This window comes from Hemitrygon akajei, chromosome 12, assembly GCF_048418815.1.
Source record: "Hemitrygon akajei chromosome 12, sHemAka1.3, whole genome shotgun sequence".
Classification (NCBI taxonomy): Eukaryota; Metazoa; Chordata; class Chondrichthyes; order Myliobatiformes; family Dasyatidae; genus Hemitrygon; species Hemitrygon akajei.
The window spans coordinates 69,244,804-69,266,237 of record NC_133135.1 but is presented as its reverse complement, the minus strand read 5'-3'; the positions used below and the strand labels follow the sequence as shown (position 1 = coordinate 69,266,237).

At 39.2% G+C, this 21,434-nt stretch overlaps 1 protein-coding gene across 1 annotated transcript; it reads left to right on the top strand.

Annotated features, from left to right (window-relative positions):
• Positions 1 to 119: 119 nt before the first annotated feature.
• Positions 120 to 19,223, top strand: fndc7a (fibronectin type III domain containing 7a). Its single transcript, XM_073063418.1, has 14 exons — positions 120 to 303; positions 864 to 882; positions 1,178 to 1,435; positions 4,176 to 4,430; positions 5,445 to 5,705; positions 8,874 to 9,149; positions 10,082 to 10,336; positions 10,463 to 10,720; positions 11,086 to 11,340; positions 16,423 to 16,677; positions 17,992 to 18,249; positions 18,396 to 18,425; positions 18,564 to 18,600; positions 18,684 to 19,223. The coding sequence occupies exons 1-14, from the start codon at positions 256 to 258 to the stop codon at positions 18,688 to 18,690; spliced, it is 2,472 nt and encodes an 823-aa protein (XP_072919519.1). The 5' UTR covers positions 120 to 255; the 3' UTR covers positions 18,691 to 19,223.
• The last annotated feature ends 2,211 nt before the right edge of the window (positions 19,224 to 21,434 follow it).

The following is a 21,434-nucleotide window of genomic DNA, read 5'->3' as shown; positions in this document are numbered from 1 at the left end:
TCCAACAAAATAAGGTGTAGCCAGCCCGCTGTAGGATGTCATAAGGCAAACGGGTGCAAATACCAAAATAGGACTGCGGTGTGTCATTGGTTAAATTGCATGAAAGGGGCGGTGCCAGACTTCAGGATTTGTAGTCATTTCGCGCAGTAAGGCCGTTCTTATAAAGTGATATTTCGGATGTTTGTCCACGGTGAAACCGTACGCCGCTTTCGCACAAATCTGGTTCCAAACTGATGCTGGGGAAACCACCAAACAATGGGCATTGGAGGATTGACTTATGTGCTGCTTGTCTGCATTACAAACGTGAGTTAAAGCGTGCGCACATTAGAAAGATACGTTTCAAGTTTCTATAAATAAAATTACTTTGCCAACTATCTAATTGGTATGGTTTCTGACAGCACTTCTGAAACGTGATGAAATTGCTTTAATATTCCGATAATAATTGGTTTTGTTTTGCATGAAAGGACCGCTGAGGACTTTAAATATACACGCGTGAATGTTAATGTACCAGGACGTCTCAGTTGACTATCAAAAGGGACCCTTTTGAGTAGATGCTGCATGTTAGAACAGTGGTTCTTTCAATAGCTGTCAGCGTCCCCCAGACGTGAGCTCTGAATCAATGGGGAGATTCAAAAAGGGAAATTTGAAATAGAAACGTGATATTTAAATTCTATGGCAAAAGCCATGGCAAGATTGAAACTCGCGAAAAAAATGCTCCATCCTGTTGTCACACTTTTGTGTCAAATCCCTTTTGAGTGGAAGGGAGATTTATTTTAACTGTAACATTCCATGAGCCGCATTAGAAAATGAAAATAATATCATAATGAATTCTGTGCTTTTATTCTATTCAATTTTTTTCCCAGATGTCCTTGGCAAGCGTGGGTAAGATAATTCTTTCAATGGATACTCGTAATTATTGCTGCCAAATGGGTCTGGATTCTATAAAGAGCAGATAAGTTGCATGAAGTCACGCGGTACTCCGGCTACAAACGAAAAATATGGCTTTGTCCGTAGTATATTAAAGGGATGAGTTTAAAGACTAAAAGTATTTACATAGCCAGCAACAATCTTAATTGTAGTATACTGTATTACTTATGCACGCCTGCATTTACTACACACACAAACCGCGACCCGATTACAAAACCACACTCGTTAATCCGTATCCTTTCTTTTTAAGATTTCACCCTATCGATTTACACCGTGACTTCCAGGAGTATTTCAGCTCGCTGGAGCCAATACGTTGGAGCACATTCCTACAAGCTTTCTGCAGCTTCCAACACAGCCACGCAACAGCCTGTGTTTGTTCTCTTCGACAATCGATTTGTTCTCGGTACTGTGTCCAACCTGCTGCCTGCAACTCAGTACAATATCAAAGTAGAGGCTTTTGATTCGAGCGGGAACGTACTGGCTGAAGCTCAAATACAACACCAGACAGGCGAGTTTTACAAAATTATATTCCGCTCCTTCAAATCCGTGTGACTCTACCTGTAGCTTCCTGTCACAGCAAAGGTGGGATCGATGACAGTCGCGATTATTTTCGCAGAAACCAAGCAGCAACTTCAGGGGAGAGCAAATGCAAAGTCAAAGGCAGAAATCTCAATGAACTTTTCACTTGTTTGTCTTGTCGGGAATAGGCTTGAAAGATTTGCACTTGGATAGAAATGAATTAAATCTCCTGCAGAAAGTTTATGTCCTTGTAACCGATTATATAAGTATTACTTATTGCTAATCAATATCTAAGAACTAAAAATTTTATAATAATATTGCCTTTCAATTGGTGGAGATATGAAAATATAGGGTTTTTTCAACTTTCATTCATTTTTAATCAAATCTTTCCATGTCGCTTTTAATTTCAATTACCTTCCCTGATTTAACATTGAGTTCGACGATTTAATTTCATAATCCTCAATCTGATTTGTGAGGGTCAGGCACAGTTGTCTGTTTCCCTCACCTCAAGACTAGGAGTGCACATTTGTTTTGGCATTACCAGTGCTTAATTTTTGTAACTTTCATACAAAAAAATTAAACAAAAATGAAAGAGAAGGATAAACAACAACAAATTTCAATTCACTCCTTCAGAAAATAATGGTTCAAAATATTTTAATGGTGACTTATTTTGTTGTAATTGCGATTGTTGATTCTCCTTTTTCAGAAGTGAGTAAATTCGTTACTTAAATCTTAAGTAACCTTAATCTTAAAGCTAAGTTGTGATAATTATTTACAAAACATTTAAAAATTTGTGTGATTTCTTTATTTAATACAAAATATAAAGCTAGTTATTTTAAATAAGCTAGTACATGTACAAGAATGGCAAAAAGTGAAGACAAATGATTGCTTATTAATACAGATAATACTAATTTCTGAACTACTGAACTATATTCATTATTAAAACCACAAATTTACATTGAGGTCTGCTCACACTAGTTTAGTGGAGGTAATAAATTATTTTCTATATAGACACTACTGTATCCTCTAAAATGGAGTTATCAGGGGTATTTCAGAAAATTTCATAGCCTGAATGAATATACTCAAATATCTAAATTACTCTTTTTTTCTGATTTCACTATTTGGAAGTTGCCAGTGATTTAGGTTTTCTTAATGCTGTGTGAGTGTATGGTGCTGATATTACTCTTTGGATCAAGGGTAACGTGTTTGTGACTGGAGAACCGACCTTGGAGTCCAAAAAGGTTTCTTGAGAATGAAGTTGTCTTTACACCAGAAGTACATTTTTTTTTAAAACCATGATAACTGAGTAATCAGATGAAAGCACAGTTCTGAATTCGGGCTTAAACATGTGCCTGTTGTGGTATGATTAACTTCTTTTAAAATAGAGGGTTTAACTGAAAATTTTAGAAATTTAAAATTTCAAAATAGGTCAATGAAACATGTTGGTGTTGTATTTTGGAAGCTTTACTCACCGATGTTATCAAATCAAGCTTGAAGTGAGTTGGTGAATGGTTATGGATCCTGGACTTTAGAGTTTGGCCCTTAACACCCTCAACACTTTATAGTGGGGGATGGGGAGTGTGTTCTACAAACCAGTTGGTTTGTAGAATCTGGGGGTGGGGGGGGGGGCGGAATGGACATCTACGAAGTGCCTTCTTTAGGAGACTCAATAGGAGATTTCAAACCTTAGAACCTTTTCTGGAGTGAAAACATGTTGCTAAACTAAGTCACTGCCATGATGGAGATAAAATATTTCAGAGGCATCGTTCAAAGAAGTACAACTTAGTTTGATTGTTGTGCCACAAGTTAGGAATTATTTAAATGTTGAATACAGTCAATAGAGGAAAATCTTCCCCTTCCTGACCTCCTCAATTATTTGCAATTTGTTAACTACCATGCAAATAAAGAATCAAACATCGTGAGACCATTCAACCCATGAAGGTCTGCCAGTCTTTGAAAGAGCTACCAATTAGTTCAACCACTCTCCTTTCTCTCATTATATCACACTTTCTTCTTTCAGCTAAAGAACAAAAATTTTGGACGTACTATTGAATCCGCAGCTCTCCCAAACAGTGCCATTCAAATCATTGCCTTAAAATAATCTCCTCCTATTGGTCTTTATTACCAGTTATGTTAGCTGAATGCCCTCCAGTTACTAAATCTCCTGCTAGTAGAAATAGTTTCTCCTTATTTGCTCTGTCAAGCCCATCCCCAGGAATATTGAATATTTAACCTTCATTAAGTATTTCCTTGGCCTTCTCTGCTCCAACCTGAACAATCCAGGATCCTCTAGTTTTCTGAATACTAAAGTCTTCATTACACTGAGGGCTGTTTATTTAACCATTCAGTGGACTGAATCAAATGCTCCCCAGTGAAAATCTGCAAATCAAAGGTCCAATATCCAGGATTTTCAGATCATGTCAGAGTGAAACATCCCATGCATCATTTTCTTCTGGGAGATGAAGGTGAGAATATATTCATTTTGTACACAATAATATCAAATCTTGCTTCAACATTAAATTGGGTGAATTAGAGAGTGCAATCAGCTCATTCATTACTAAATCATTTGATAACAGAACCAAAAATGGTTTATAGATGTAAAGATAATGCAAGGACATTGTTGCCACAAAGGCTTATTTAAATTAACTTGTTTATGAAAATGGAACAGTTTTATCGGTTAAGGTATTGAGGAAAAAAATTCTGAATTAACTCTCATTTTGTTTTTATAGCTCCTGATATCCCTTTGAACATAAAGGCTTATTCAAAGACCAGCAATAGCATTACTGTGAATTGGTCTGCAGTTCCCAAAGCCACAGGCTATATTGTGAAAGCCAAAGCTGGCAATTCAATCACTAAAATAGACGTCAATGATTCATCAGGAACCCTGACAGGTCTACAGCCCTATACTTCATACGTCATCTCTGTGCAGTCTTCAAATCCTGGAGGAAGCAGTCAGCCATCTCTGCCCGTAGAAACAAGAACAGGTATCTTTATAGAATCTTCATTAGGGTGGAGAGAAGCAAGGGGTACCTACTGTGCTGCAGGACAGTGCTGACTCTCAGATGCAAGCAATTCCTGTACAGTTGCTAATAGTGTAAATGACAAGTGTACTTGGAAATTGAAGACTGCTTCAAGGAAACTTGTAGACTTGACACAGTGTCAGTAAAATATTAAATCTTGAGTGGAAGCTATTTAACGTAGATTATACTGTGCAGTGTTGGCGTGTGGCCAAGTGGTTAAGGCATTCGTCTAGTGATCTGAAGGTCGCTAGTTTGAGCCTTGGCTGAGGCTGTGTGTGTGTCCTTGAGCAAGGCACTTAACCACACATTGCTCTGCCATGACATCGGTGCCAAGCTGTATGGGTCCTAATGCCCTTCCCTTGGACAACATTGGTGGCGTGGAGAGGGGAGACTTGCAGCTTGAGCAACTGCCGGTCTTCCATTTAAAAAAAACCTTGCCCAGGCTTGCACCCTGGAAACTTCCCAAGGCGCAAATCCATGGTCTATCGAGACCAACAGAGGCCTACTACTACTACTACACTGTGCAAAACGATCACAAACTTATTTGAATTTGCAAGTCAATAGGCATTTTCAATCACAATTCATTGTGACTGGGTTCATTGTATTTTGTGAAAATGGTTTTAATTGTGCACTATAAATTCTAGGAAATTCTAGGCAGTTTCTAGAGTAGGTTACACAGTCAGCACGATGTTGTGGGCCAAAGAGCCTGTAATGTGCTGTAGATTTCTAAGTTTCTATAAGACCTGGTGTGAATTCAATACATAACAAATTTAAACTGATTTTAAATATACCATTATTTTTAATCAATGTTGTTGCAGAATCATAAACCATAGAATTGAGGTGAAATAAACAACAATTAGTTGATGAATCTATTTTAGAGTAAATATTTAATGAGAATTACATTTAAAGTTTTGCCATATACTGTTTAAGAAGTTTTGTCTATTAATGCAAATTCTAAGAATAATTGTCGGTTTCCAGTTTTAGATGCCCCAGTCATCCACTCTTCTTCCACAAACTTTAATATCATCACTGTGAGTTTGGAGCCTGTGTCCCACGCTGTGAAATACAGTTTCATTATCATCAGGTCAGATGCAATGGGCAACAAAATTAAAAAGACCACAACGTCTACCAATGTAACTTTTACTGACTTGGACCCAGGCACTTGGTACACTATAAAAGCCCATGCTTTGGATGCCAATGGTATATCTGGAGATGACAGGATAAAAGAACAAGTGACAAGTAAGAGAAAAAATTTATTTTTAAAATGTACTTTTTCATAAGGAACTCGATAATTCACTATTGTAGTTTGTGTTTTTAATTCTGGCAAGTTTTTATGTAGAATATTTTTAAAAGTTGGTTTGTTTTAGTAAGGGAAGAACAATAAATTCTTTCTTTTAATTATATAAAACATTCTTCTGAAGAAACATTATATATTAAAATCTTTTGGTAGCCAAATGAGCACGGACAGGAATTGTGAAATGGATGTATTCAATTTTACAGCAAGACATGGAGAGGAAAGAAACGTGGAGGAAGTTGAAATCAAAGATGAGAATTTTATCATCTGGGTGCTGATTGATATGTCAGCATTCAGGGTGATGGATGAATAGTATCTGGTACAAATTTGCATGCAGAAGCAGATATCTGGAAGATGCCAAGTTTACAGCGGGTAGATTAAGAAAGTTAGTCAGAAATACATTGGAGTTCTCAAGCCTAGATGTAACAAAGACAGGGTTGATGACTTTAGAAGCAATTAATCCCACAAGCAAGGTATTTCCAAACGCTGTAAAGGTTAGACAAGTATACCATTTCAGATGCCGTTGGCAGTGGGGGTGGGGTGGTGTGGGGAATGATGACTTGGGGAGAACAGCAGAAGTGAGATCAGTAGTGTTATGATTGGTTCTGTTGGTCAGCAGGAAAGATCCGATGAGGAGAGTAACGGGATACATGAGTCAATAGTCTGGGGGGGAGGGGGTCGTAAAGATGTATCTGTGATGACTCCAGGATGGTGCATTACATCTCTGGTGCCCAGGTAAAAGACGTCACTGAATGTTTGCAGAAAATTGTGAAAAGGAAGGGTGAGCAACAGAAGTCATGGTATTAATGGCATAGGCAGAAGGCAATGACAGGGCTGAGGATTTTAGCAGCAATTAGTCCCCCAAGGAATTTGTTTCTGAACAGTGTAAAGGTTAGACAAGTATACCATTTGGATGATGATGACCTGGGGAGAGCAGCAGAGGTGAGATCAGTAATGCCTCTAAGGTGGTAATCTCAGGATCATTCCCTGTTCCATGATGTAGTGACTACAGAAACACAAACTTGGAACCACTAAATACATGGCTAAGGAGTTGGTGCAGGGGCAATGCTTTGTGTCTGGATAACAGGAACCTCTTTTTTTTTGGGGGGGGGGATGCAGATCAACCTGTGTAAGGATAGGTTGCATCTAAACTGGAGGGGTATCAATATTCTGGCAGGGAGGTTTGTTAGTGCTGCTTGGTGTGATTTTTAAACCTGTGATGCAAGGAGGTGGACTCAACATGACAACGTAGTAGTGGGGAGACAGACATAGTCAATCAGCAAGTCAAGTGGGCAGAGCAGTCGGAGATGGAGTAGGTGGGGAAGCACACAAGGGCTGGTACGCTTAGGTGATTTACTTTAATGCAAGGAGCCTTGCAGGTGAGACAAAGAAGTTAAGATTGTGGATCAGCTCATGGGACTATAATATGGCAATCATGGAAACATGGCGGAGGGAGGAGCAGGAATGGTAGATTGATGTTCCTAATGTTATGGGTATATTGTTTTCAAGTCTGAAGGGGGTAGGGAAAGGGTTCCAAAAATGGAGGAGGTGTTGCACTGGTCAACAGGGAGGGCAATACAGTGGTATTCATGGAAGATATCCCACAGGGATTGGCAAATGAAGCTATAAGGATAACACATACAATGTATTTTAGCTACAGGGGTGTAATTTAGAAATAAGGAAGGCCAGTTACTTTCTAGGTGTTACACTCTAGGCTTTCAACTGTGAGTGTGAAGAACAAATATGTACACAAATAGTTGCAGGATGTAAAAAGAATTGGGTTATAGTAGAGGGTGATTTTAACATTCCCACCCAATATTAATTGGGATTACCTTAGCATAATGGGCCGAGATAGAATGTAACAAATAAATCTGTATGTACCACACTCCGTACCCCCAACGATTAAGTCCCTATCCCCTACTACTCTCCTAGTCTGACCTTACCAACAGAACTATTTTGGCTTCATGCCAAAAGGCAAGGAAATGGAATTGGTCTAGATGGGAATCCTGGTCTTCATGTACGAGTTGGGCCAAAGGACTGGTGGTCATATGATATGACTCTAAAACATGGAACTCAGCAATGTGGTAAACTAAAGCAATAGATTTGCAAATGGTTTGGTTGTGACACATAACAAGGGGAGATGTATGGTGAGGAAAGATAGGGACTGAAGATAATGGCTTCCTAAGATGTAGTTGGATAAAAGTTTTGCTTATCCAGTGTTGGACATTAGACAAACAATCAGACAGTTTGGAGACAATTGGAGAGTTAAGAGATGGGGTTGAAGATAAATCAGGCCATCAAAAATTTATATGCAGAAATCAACAGTGGTTCTGGATGATGTTGCTCCGGAATCTCTTTTTTGGGAAAATGAAAGGGGATAAATTATGAAATCTTTGGTTTATCAATGATAATTGTGTTTGACTTGGTAGATAAAGGAACTGAATGTGTGGGTGGTCATACCCTGCTAAATGAAATGGGACCAACAAGACATCTGCACTCTTCTACTGATGGCCTCATGTTCATGTAACTTAATTTGTTTCACCATTGTTAATTCTGCTGTGATTGTTGTACCAAATGGGCATTAAGAACATTAGGAAATTTGATCATTACAATTTTACAAAGGACCGTAAGGGGAGAGAGTAAGATTTGAAAACCAAAAAAAGATGCACCTTCATTAACTGGGAGCCAGTATAGTTCAACAAGTGCAGACTGATAGTTGAATGAGAATTAGTACAAATTAGGAAATGAATAGCAGAATTTAGTGCTGTGCCAAGCCCTAAACTTTGGAATTTTCTTCATAAATCTTCCTATCTTTGTCTCTTTTAAGATGAACCATAGAATTTAATTCCATAACCATGCTTTAATTCATATCTTCTAATCATTTCTGATGAAGATTGCTGTGAAATTTCGTTAATAACACTCCTGTAAATAAGCTCATCTTCAAAGTACAAAGACAAGTTGTTATAGATTGGTTAAATTAACAGATTTTTAAATATGTGAATGACTTTAGAAATGCCACACAATCAGGAAATCAAAGCAAAAAGGTTATTTCACCGAAATTACGATTATTTTTTCAGAAATTAAACTAATTTACTTGGATGTTTTTATTTCAGGACCACTTGCTCCAAAAGCAGTACGTGCAATTCTCACAATTGATTCACTGAGTAAGTCCCTGGGAGTTATGGTTACTTGGAATGCCTCAGAAGGCTCAACAACTTATGTTGCTGTACCCATTGAGAAATCTCGCAAGGTTGTCCAGAACTGCACATCAAAATCCACATCCTGTGTCATCTCTCCTATCCAGTGTAGTATACAATATAATGTCACTGTTGTCGCCTTTAATGAAGCGGGACCTTCTGACCCTGCAAGGCCTACTGAGTTCACTAGTGGTAGGTACACAAATGCAATGAAAAACTTCTGCTAAACATTTTCAATGAAACCATAGTTTGGTTGTATTTTTTTTCATATTCACCATTGTTATGTATTTTAACTTTCAATTACTTAACAAGTAAAGTATTGGCAATCTGTAAACCACTTAATTTGTACAATGAAGATTGATCATCATTTGGAAGTAAGCAGGTATTTGGAAATAAACATGTAATAGACATAGTTTAAAATAAATAAATAAATCAGCCTATTGATTTTTTTTTTTTAATTTCTCCCCACTTTTTTTAAACCTATGCAGATCTTCTGCATCAATAAGGTGAAAATATTACTGCCATGGGCATTTCTACAAACAAGGAGATGTGGCGTTGGTGGGGAATGCTGATCTAACAAATAACTGGGTCACTGGAGTATAGGAAAATTAAATATCCATAGATGCAAGAGTAAACAAAATATAAGTAGACATACTTTTTATACCAGAAGAAAAATCAATGCAAAAAAGAAACCAATCTTCTATGCATATAAAGAAGATGGATAAGAGATTCCCCCCTTTGAGTTTGGACAAATGTGGTCTCTATTGGAAAGCAAACTGAAAATGGTATTTCAGACTGGTGGCCTCAGATAATTGAGATATCCTCCATAATGGAGAAACCTACTGCACCGAAAGTTATTTTCCTGTCAGGGTCTTGTTGATAAAGTAGGACCCCAATTCGCATTTGTCCATTGGCTTTTGCCGGAGTTTGGCTGAGTCCTCAGCCCTCACTGAAAACAATGGCAATATAAATCAGATTGACAGAAATGAAGTGAGATTACTTACCTACTGCATTCTCAATCAATATTAAATAATAGCTCAGATGGAATATATTGCACTTTTACTAATAGGACATAATGCTTTGAGTATATTTTTAATGAGACTTTCATTTACTCTTTGTTGCAGTACCTTGTAGTCCACATGATATTACAATTCAGGAGATGCATCCAGGGAACTTAACTGTATCCTGGTCCCCATCTGCTCTGACTGATTACTACAATACTTTTGTAAAAAGGGATGATGGCCTGGAGGTTACCTGTAACACTACACTTAAAAGATGTTACTTCCAGTCAGAATGTGGATTCACGTACTTTATCAGTGTTTTCTCCTACAACAAAGCTGGTCAGAGTCCTCCAGGCAATGTTTTAAATTATACAACGAGTAAGTATTACATTCATAGTTAGTTATAGCTAGAAAACATCATACTAATTATTACTCTGTGCCTGTAAACTTTTTGAAGATGTGTTGCCATTGCTTGGACTAAAGAATTTATTCTTTCTCTCCTAGTGCCATGTTGTCCAACAAAAGTTAAAACATTATTTGTCTCGAGTGATACTATTGAGGTGAAATGGGATTCCGTTCGTGGAGCTGAAATGTATGAAACCAAGGCACAAGATGATGGCTCAACAGTATTCTGTAATGACACTTCCACAGTCTGTACCTTATCTGGATTGAAATGCAATACACAATACAATGTTACTATATATTCTTACAGTGATATCAGGGGATTCAACAATTCATGTCACAGAAAGCCAATCACAACAGGTAAATATACAATGTGTATAAAGACCACTTCAAACTTATAATTTGGGTCCCATAAACAAACTAATTGAAAGTTCTGTGATATGTAGAATAGAATTCTTGAAGAGATCCAAAAATAAAATCCTGCAGATGTTAGAAATCTGAAATAAACCTTATAATTCTGAGAATGTTGGTGTTATGCTTGATTCAAATTTGAGAGGTGAAACTATTAAAAATGAATGATAATAGATTTCCCTTTAGGTATACACACTGGCTGTAAAATCTGTAAACATATTTATTACACTTTGTTTAATTGGTGATCGCTGAAGTTAAGCGACATGAAATTTATGTGAATAACATTGTTTTAAATTGCTGTATTCTTTAAATAGGACCATGCAGTCCCAGAATTCTGAATATTACAAAGATAAATCCGACCACGGTTAATATTTCATGGGAACAAAATAATATTCATGCACAATACAAAGTGTTTGTTTTCGGAAAGGCTGGAATCAGATCCTGCAATAGCTCTGGATGTTCTTGTGAAATTGCTCACCTACCCTGTGGATCCACCTTCTCCGTCAGTGTAGTAGCCACTACTCCAGAAGGAAGGAGCTTACCCAGCTACAGCATGCCAACAGAAACAGGTAAACAACATTCGGGTGTTTGGAAGGTGAGCTCTGTGTGCAGTGTCAGTAGCTGAAGTAGTATTCAATATTCTGTATGAACTAGTAACTGGATTTCTAAATTGCTGAACTATAGAGTAAGATCGTCACCTCGTTGCAGTTGATGCCTTTTTGGGAGTTCAGCTGCTGGTAGGGTCACCCATGGCGGTAAGGTCAAACAGGGAGATTCCAGACAAACAGCAATCCAACCGGTGGTGGAGCTGGTGGAAGATGATGACACATCACAACTGCAGTACAGGAGGCAGGCTGCAGCAGTGAAGGGTCTCCAGTTGCCTTACACTTTGCGCCACTGGACCCTGCCCCAATCTGCCAGGAGTCATAACAACATAAGAAATATGAGCAGGAGTAGGCCATCTGGCCCATTGAGTCTGCTCTGCCATTCAATAAGATCACGGGTGATCTGGCCATGGACTCATCTCCCCATAACCGTTCACTCCCCTACGATGCAAAAATCTATCCAAACTTGATTTAAATATATTTACTGAGGTGGCCTCCATTGCTTCATTGGGCAGAGAATTCCCACAGGTTCACCACCCTCTGGGAAAAGCAGTTCCTCTTCATCTACTCCCCCAAATCTTGAGGCTATGTCCTCTAGTTATAGTGTCGCCAATCAGCAGAAACATCTTCCCTGCCTCTATCTTAGCTATCCCTTTCAAAATTTTATGATTCTATAAGATCTCCTCTCATTTTCCTGAATTCCAGTGAGTACAGTCCCAGGCAACTCAATCTCTCCTCATAGTCTAACCCCTCATCTCTGGATTCAGCCCTCTGGTGGCTGTCCATGCACCAGCCTCCCCATGTTAAACAATGTCACACACCAGTGTTTTCCATGAAGGGAATCCACCCTAACACCCTGGATTAAGTTTTGCGGTGATCAGGAAGTTGTGCAAGGGGCAGGATTGTGTGCTCTGGGCTCATGGACTGAGGCAGGAAGAACACTTCCCCAGTGGCACCCCAAAACTGAGCAACCCAATTTACGATCCACCCTGCTCATCCCGCTCAGGGAAGGGTCTGGAAAAGGCACTCTAAAGTAGCTTCCCTTGAAATCTCCTGACTGGATGACCACATCCAGAGGGACTGCTATATGCAGTAAGAAACAAAGCATCGTGACCTTTGGAGCCTGGGATGTGTGCGCTCTGATAGAGTGCAATCAGTGATCAACCAGAGAGGAAAACTGATCATCGCCGATGATGGCCAGCTGACCTAGCTGCTCTTTCTGAACCCCATCTGGCAGGCAAACGACAACTGAGGGAGCAGAAGGGTGGTTACATCTTCCCCTGGAAAGGGAAGGCTGCTGTCAAGCCCAGGATCCAGGTGTTGCTGTTGCGGGTTTTTTAAATTTTTTTGGTTTGTGTTTTTTTAAAACAGCTTTTTGGTCAACTCTGAACTTCCCATGAGAATCAGCAAACATCTCGTGATGATCTGTTTGCCAAGAGCCAGATGGCAACCATTGTGGGAGCTCATGCACCAACTCTGGACTCGCACGACTACGAAAAAGAAGCCTTCTACACTTACCTAGACACAACACTGTCGCGCATCCCCAAGGAGAATAAGCTAAATCTCTTAGTGGACTCCAATGCCAGGGTCAATTAGGACTTCATCGTTTGGAAGAGTACCATAGGAAAGGAAGATATTGGCAACATTAACTCAAATGGAGTACTACTTCACACCATGTGCTGAGCACAGTCTTATCACAAGAACCATCTTCTGCCAGAAAAACAAATTCATGGCAGCACCCACAATCTAAACAGTGGCATCTCATTGACTATATCATTGTCCAATCCAGGGACCACCATGATGGGCCTTAATCACAAGGGCCATGATTGGCACAGTTGGATGCTGAACAGATTCATCACCACATCCACTCCACCGTGTCTATCAGACTCAGGACAAAGAGAAGGGTTTATTAGAAGCAGACCAGGCCAAAGCTAAAATGTGAGAGCCTATTGGACGCTGCCACCCAGCATCACCTTCAGGCTTTGTTTGGGGAAAACCTCCAACAGGAGTATCTGGAGGATATTGAAGAATGCTGGGGTCTGCTTAAATCCACTGTCCTTGACACCTACAAAAATATCCTTGGCTACAAGTCCAGAAAAACATCAGGATTGGTTTCATGATAACAATATGAAGATAGAACTCCTTATCTTCAAGAATGTCCTCAGCAGCAAGGCCAAAAGAAGAGCTTACTCCAGAGCCAAGGCAAATGTCCAGCACAGGATGATGGAGCTAAAAAACTTCTGGTGGATTGAGAAAGCCCTGGAAACCCAGAGACTGGCAGAATTTGATGACCTGAAAGACTTCTTCAGTGCTACTAAAGCAAATTCATTTGGATAAACCCCCTGTGCTCAGATGATGGGCAGAGCTTGCTAAAGGATTGGAAGGAAATTGATGGAGAGAGCCCTCTCAAGAACTTAATTACAACAATTCTACTGAACCAATGATTACTAACCAAATCCTCCAAAGATCTGTGAGAAAGGGCATGGGAGAACTTCCCAGTATGGAAGAGGTCCATGATGCTATTAAGAGACTGAAAAGCAAAATATCACTGGTCCTGATAGGATCCCAGCAGAGATCATTAAGGAAGGAGGACCAGCGCTCTTGCACCACATGTATGCCTTGCTCCTGAAGGCCTGGAGAAAGGAACAACTGCCCTCAGCTGAGGAATGCTCTAATAGTGATAATATTCAAGGAGGGAGACAGGGCAGATTGTGACCATTACAGAGGCATCTCTCTCCCATCAACAGGCAAAGTGCTTGCACGTATCCATGTCGTCAGACTCCTTCCACTATCTGGTTAAGATCAAATCAGGAGTCAAACGAATGCATCATTATCATTTTACCCACCCTGTTTGCCAACTTTGTTGCTGCCATTCTTCACCTCATTGGCCAAAACCTGCCACAGGGAAACCCAATCGTGTATAGAAAGGACAACAGGCTTTTCAACCTCAACCGGTTCAAGGTCAGCACCACCACCATCACAGAGCTTCAGTTATCAGATGACAATGCCATCATTGCACACTGAAGAATTCCTCTCGTGTATTCCGAATGCCCTTGCCAAAGCATACAGGGCCCTGTGTCTTGAATAAATATAAAACCAGACACAGATCCTATATCATCCACTGCCTAACCAGTCATTTATCCAGCCCCCCATTGAAGTTAATAATATCGTCCTTGAAATGTAGAGCACTTGCCCCTCCTCGGCAGCATTCTCTCCTCTAAAGTGGACCTCAGCTCAGAGTTCAACCACCACCTAAGCAGTGCTAGTGGTGCCTATGCAAGATCAAGGAAAAGAATCTTGAAGACTGTGACCTGCAGGCCCAAACAAAACTTTCGGTACATAGAGCAGTTGTCTTTCCTGCATTACTGTATGGAGCTGAGTCACGGACCACCCACAAAAGACACCCTGAAAGCCCTGGAACAATACCACCAAAGAACCTTACAAAAGATTTTGAGGATCACTAGAAGGACAAACACACTAACACCACTGGAAGAGCCCAATAGAACAGTATTTCCACCACAATGAAACAACACCAACTCTGATGAATAGGTCACGTCATTCAGATGCCTACCTCATATCTCCCCAAACAGATCCTTTACTCCCAGCTGAAGGAAGTCCCTGGTGGGCGAAGGAAATGCTTCAAAGATAACATCAAAATCAGTCTTGAGGAATTCAAGATGACATCTAAAAAACCGGGAAGACATTGCTGTCAATAAATGCACGTGGAGGAAATCTGTTCAAGAGGAAGCTGTGCTACATGAGATCGACTTCCGCTGTGCCACAAAGAATACAGCAAAAGGAGTGGATGAACAATCAAAAGACTCAACAGCTAACCATAGCCACTACTTACTCGTGTCCACACTGCACCAGAATGTGGCTTCTGGATCAGCCTCAACAGGCTCCTGAAGACCCACCAATAGACAATCCATTGCAAAAACACTTTGGTCAACTCAAGTGATTGCTTCAACAGCTACAGAGTTGGGAATGCTTATTCTAGTTGATACTAAGTAAACCGGGGGCAAAAAAAGCCGGTCTCAGTATTTCTGTATGAAAGGAGAAAATTATCCCAGGATTGCTACTTCTATTGGTTTGCTAAATAGCTCAGGACAATAGCTCAGTGATTTGTCCACATAAATATAACTGACACTATTGCATTAATTAGGGAATCTGTAATACTCAAAGTGAAAACCCATCCTTGATTTGTTTGCACTGAACATGAGAAGCTGTGGCATTAATTCTATTGTATCATTTCCACTGATAGCAATGTAAGTGGATTTTGCTGCTGCTCAAGGCAAGCTACTGAGGATGAATGTCTTTGCCTTTTTAATCCAATGGAAATCCTTCCAAAGTGGGCATTAACAATTAACAAAGATCAGGGAGATTCTCCCAGTGTCTGGTCAACAAGTTTCCCTCCACCAACAACACTGAAATCACTTGTTACCAATATGGGACCACACTTTATAAAAAATTGTATTTTATACTTTGCTACATTTCAATAATAATGCTTTTAAGTAACTTTGTACTACAGTACCTCAAGACATCATTGGGCCATTTAAGGTGCTGAACAAGAGGGCCAGACGAAGTGAGAACTGTTCAAATTTTGAACATGTTCACTAGATTTATTCTGAATAGTAAAATGAATAATTAAGATTCCAAAAAATGTTTTATACTTGGATATTAGTTTATTACCAGTGTGATTTTTATCAGGAAAAGGTGAGTACATTTCATCAATTTATGAACAATTAATCTGGACTGAAATATTGTTAAGACAAAATTAATTCATCCCTTTAGTGTGCAATACAGTCTGAAACGGAATTTCAAAGGCAGTGTAAAATGTTCTGATGCCACTACAATGCTACTGACTAGAGCTGAACTTCTGGACACTTGCACTTCAATGTTTAATTTAATTGTGATCTTTTACATTATAACCTGAATCAAAATATGATTTAAGAATCTCAAAGGAATTTCCTAGTATTGAATACTAAGGGGATAAATATTTAGAAGTAGAAAGTTGCAACTTGAGCTGTAATTTTTCTATTTTTCTAGCACCCTGCTGCCCTAATAACTTAACGGTAGTACAAGTTACACAGTCAATAACCAATGTTAGCTGGACTCCTGCAACTGGAGCACTGTCATATACTACACTCCTGGAGTCGCCTAAAGGACAAGCCAAGTGCCACACCGGAGAAACCCACTGTCTTCTTGGATGTATAACCTGCAGCACCAACTATACAGTGTCTTTACTTGCCATTAGTGAAACTGGAATGGTATCAGAGTGTAGATACCAAGGATATTCATCCAGTAAGTAAAACAAAAATTCAACCTGTATTTAGATATTACTTTCAATTATTCACCATGTAGATGTACTGTATGCTGTTTGAAAAGCAGCCCATTTTAAGGTCATAACCTTTCGGGTGGTTTCATTGAGATTGAACCTGGTGATCCCCAATTGCAGTTCTTTTTATAACTGCAATTCTAGTCAGGATGCCCAAGCTGAATATTCCATTTATACCCGTGGCAGACTTGGGTCAGTACCACTCCAAGCTGGGTGTTGACGGAAGGAGGACCAATGATTTTAGGCTCACAGATGTCACTGCAAGATAGGTGCCCAGCATCCATCACTGGTCTAACACAGTCAGGCTGCGTGTCCATTTAGAGTTCGGGTTGAAGTCCCAGGACAACAGAGGGGCTCTAATCCCTATTCACGTGCAGAGCTGTTGGAGTGTGCAGCGTGAGCCAGGTGCTGCACAAACTGGGGTCAGACATAGATGGTGGTGTGACTCAACAGGACCAGAGAGATGCACGTCTATGTGGAACTGGAAGGATGTGATCACAAAGCAGCCACCTCCCTGTCATCCTTCCCAGAAATGACACCCCCCCACCCCACCCCCCCCACCTATCCCTAGGAACCTGCTTCCCTTCCAGACTGGAGACAATCTAACATGCCTGATGTTGGTGCAACACAAAACAATAGGCTGCCCGGATGGTACAACACAAACCAGGCTTGGCTCACAAAATTAACATGTCCTCATAACATGGCTTTCACTGGCTGGCTGGTGAGTAGACCAGATGTCAATCTGAGGGAAAATCGGTCTGTCAATTTTCCTTCAAAATTGAAATTTCTCTGGAAATTTGATTGTTATGTAAATTGAATTTCTGATTAAAGGAAATAAATCACTCGAGGCAAAAAATGGGCATCTAACATTTACACTGGCAGTAAATTTAGTTCAGATTGACAATACCTCTCCTAGCTTTATCATGTGTCTATAGTGATTGTACTCCCAAATTACATATGAAATACAGGATTTCAATACATGATACAGAAGCACGTGCCCATTGTACTTTCCATTCCAACTTCAGATTTTTGTGGGATAATATTTCAGATTTGATGTCAATGTCTGCTTGCTTCTATATTACAGTTAATGTTTGAACTATTTTAAGTAAATTTGGTTATTACTGAGATTTTTTCCTATTTCTATTTCAGTTTAGTAAGTGCTTGAATCCTTTGCTCTAAGTTTAGAAAACCAGTTAGCTTATTTTCATTGTATGATCTAGTGTGTATAGTGTTTGTAAAGTCAATGTATATAATGTACTTGTATTTGTATCTTGTATTAGGTGGCTGCTGTCCATCTGCAGTTAAACTTTACAGGCTAGGAAGCAATGCTTTACGAGTTTATTGGCATGCCTCTTCCTCTGTGAATTACGTAGTAAATGTTACCAGCGACAATGCAAACTTCACCTGCTCCCCCACAACCAGCGTCACGTACTGTGACATAAATGAGATTTACTGCGGGGATCTCTACACTGTCATTGTTTCTCCAATTTCCACAGATGGATCAATAATCACATTTTGTCCGATGAAAATGTATTCAGGTAATGTTATTATTTGAAATAGAAGGAAACTGAAATCAGTTCAGTCACTCCGTTGTATTTAGGATTTTTAGAAATCCTGAACATTGCAAGTTTTAGTGACAATTAAAGCAAGTAAGAGTTTAAGTACTTTGTTCTTTGTTTTTTAGTCTCCTGTTCTATGAATTCGGGTGCAATGGGTAAGAACTATTTCCCACAGTTGGCTATATATTGAATCTAATTTCCATCTGTAAATTAATTAGCAATATTTTAATCAATTATTTGTGTTAATTTATACATTTATGAATTAAATATTATTAATATTCAATTTTTTTCAGTAATTTATCGAGGGAAGAGAAGCTTGGAAATGCCAAGGTGACAATTTATTTCTGGCATTTAACGTAATTTACAAAACATATGGAATTGCAATGCTTTTTAATACATATTTGTTTTACTAGGACTTGAAATCATCAAAATCGGCTCATCCCAACAGAAGGCAATAAAATGATTCCTCACATTATATTTAGATGACACAATGTGAAACCAGCTTTATGATTATTTGAGAAGTGCCTTGATGTACATTTTTCACAAGTCGGAAACTAGACCTTTGATTTGATAACCCTTCGATGTGTTTTGTGTGTTCATGTTTTTAATTGAGTGAAATCTAAATTATATCATTAATAAACTATCATATAAAAATTAGTGAAAACACTTTGAAATAAGAAGCACTATTTAGCATGTTCAAGAATTTTAGTTTTTAGAATTAAGGTAACAAGTCTGAAGAAACCACTGAAAATAATGTGAGTAATGATCATTGGCAATTATTAACTTACTTGTTGCACACTTATTAAAAATAAAAGTAATCCTGATCTGCTTCTCTATTATTTGCAATTATAATTTCTGTCCCTGAAATCTTGCCGAACTGCTGAGAGACCAGGGAGGTGATTCTTCCGGCTCAAATAGGAAGCAGGAAGAAGTCAAGCAAATAAAATCCCATACCCACATACTTTGTCTCCTGCTCTTTATGTGTTTGGATTGTTTATTTTAATTGCCAATATATTCTCATACCTCTTTATGTTTTTTATTTCCTTTACTATGCAAGATTTTCTATTGTGATATATTTTGGCATCTCACATAAGATTTCCATTTTTATCCTTAGCCTCAAGGCACTTGGAAACCAGAGGACTCTAGATCTCGTTCTCTTTCCCTTTTACGCTGCAAGAACTATTTGCTTTGAACACCATGCAATCTTCTTGGATGTTCCACATTGCTCTGACAGTGACTGATTTACCTACATGTAGTTGTTTTGAATCTTTTCCAAAACCACTTCTCAGGCCGGCAGTATTTACCTTTTCTCTAATTTAAGGCTGTTACTTGTACATTATCCTTGTCCTTTTCCAAAATTGTGCTAAGCTGATCAGAATAATGACCCTAATCAGAGAAATGCTCTCGTTTCAGCAGCTTGGGTATATTCCATTAAGCCAAATTCAGAATTCTGTATTCTCCACACTGACAATATCTTAGCTAATATCACATTAATTAGAATTTCTCACATAGTGTGAATTTTGTCAGAAATGTGCCTTTAATTTTTCTATTACATCTACCTCAGGGCAAATAGAAATCTAATTCATACTTCTCTCAGAGAGAGTCCTTTTATTCAGTTAAACCATGTGGCTTCAGTTTATTATCCTTTTTAATGTTCATCTATTCTCACTGTTATGTGTGATTATTTCCATAATCAATATTGCAACTTTTTCTATTTCCCTTCCAAAGACACACGGTTAGCGTTCTGGAGTTGTGGACCGGCTATGTTGGTACCAGAACTATGGCAGTACTTGAGGCCTGCTCAGCACAATCCTTGCTGATTTGATTTGATGTAAATGACAAATTTCAACATGTTTTAATGTACATGTATCACTAAAAGCTTATATATTTAATTTATCCCTGTCTACCCAGTATGAAACCTTGTATCCAGCAAGGTTAAGCAGCTGCTCCCATCCTTCCTTATGCCAGGACTCAGTAATAATTGAAATATCATAATTTCATTATGTCAGTTCATGTCTTGGTCTCAACTGCCCTATTCATTAAACTGTGTGTGTGCAACCTTGGCTCAATTTCCCAAATACTGGGTAAGTTTTGTCTTCCATTTTCAGCTCTGATTTTCTCCCTTCTGAATTTAGGTTCATTTTACCTCATCTGCCAAGCTAATTCAAACTCTCCTGACCAATACCACCAAGTCTGCCAGTGAGGATACTGGTCCTGGCCCCTCTAACCTATGTGCCACCACCCATTCATTGGCACTGAACTCTTATTCCTATACTAACTGGTATGAGGCACCAGCTGTAAAATGGAGATTATTACCTTGAGGTCTTATTCTTTTTAAATTTCCTTTGTAACTCCTTAACATTTGTCTGAAGGACCTCATTCCTTGTTCTACAAATGCTCTGGCTGGATACCCTTCCTTTCCAATAACATTCAACTGCCTTTCATTAATATTTTTAACAATTGACCTCAGGGAGGCAACATTACATCCTGAAATACTGCCTGCTTCTGCAAAAGGTTTTTCTCCTTTCCCCCCCGCCCCCCACCACCCTAACTATAGAATTCCCTGTAACTACAGCTCTATTCGTTCTTCCTTTCAATTCCAGCACAGCTGATTATCAATGATGTAATAAAATTGGCTCCGGCATTTGTGTGTGTTGCTTTGGATTTCCAACATCTGCAGATTTTGTCCTGATGAAGTCTCCTAACTTTGAATATGAAGCTTTGGTGACACCCCCCCCCCCCCCAAACAATGCAGCACCCTGTGAGGTGTGATGGGGATTAACATTTTGGGATTAGTCCCGAAGCAAAGAGTGGGTGTGGCTTTGACCTCCATGGATAAAGAGGTCCGGGCTCAAGTTAGCTTTTAAAATCACAGGAGGTCCAAGATCCGAGTGGAGACAAAGAAAGCATTTTGAGTGATGACTTTTAAATAGGACCCTCTTTGGGCAGATTATTTGGTAATTAGCTAAGCCTGTCAGTTTTTTTCAGACCATTGAGATTGAAATTTGCTCTTGAGAAGAATGGTGCAATTCTGTGGATATCATCTGTGGAGTGGGGGCTTTGGTCACACTGGAAAATACATGCCGGCAGAAATGAAAAAACCTCCAATGATCCTTTCAGAGTGGTATGAATAATTTTCAGGCCACAGAGGTGTCTTTCAAAAA

Excerpts from the sequence above, each read along its gene's own strand:
- fndc7a (XM_073063418.1), top strand. The coding sequence starts at position 256 with ATGGGCATTGGAGGATTGACTTATGTGCTGCTTGTCTGCATTACAAAC. Across the intron at positions 10,337-10,462 it reads TGTTTTAAATTATACAACGA|TGCCATGTTGTCCAACAAAA; the intron begins GTAAGTATTACA and ends TTTCTCTCCTAG. Across the intron at positions 18,250-18,395 it reads TCCGATGAAAATGTATTCAG|TCTCCTGTTCTATGAATTCG; the intron begins GTAATGTTATTA and ends TTTGTTTTTTAG.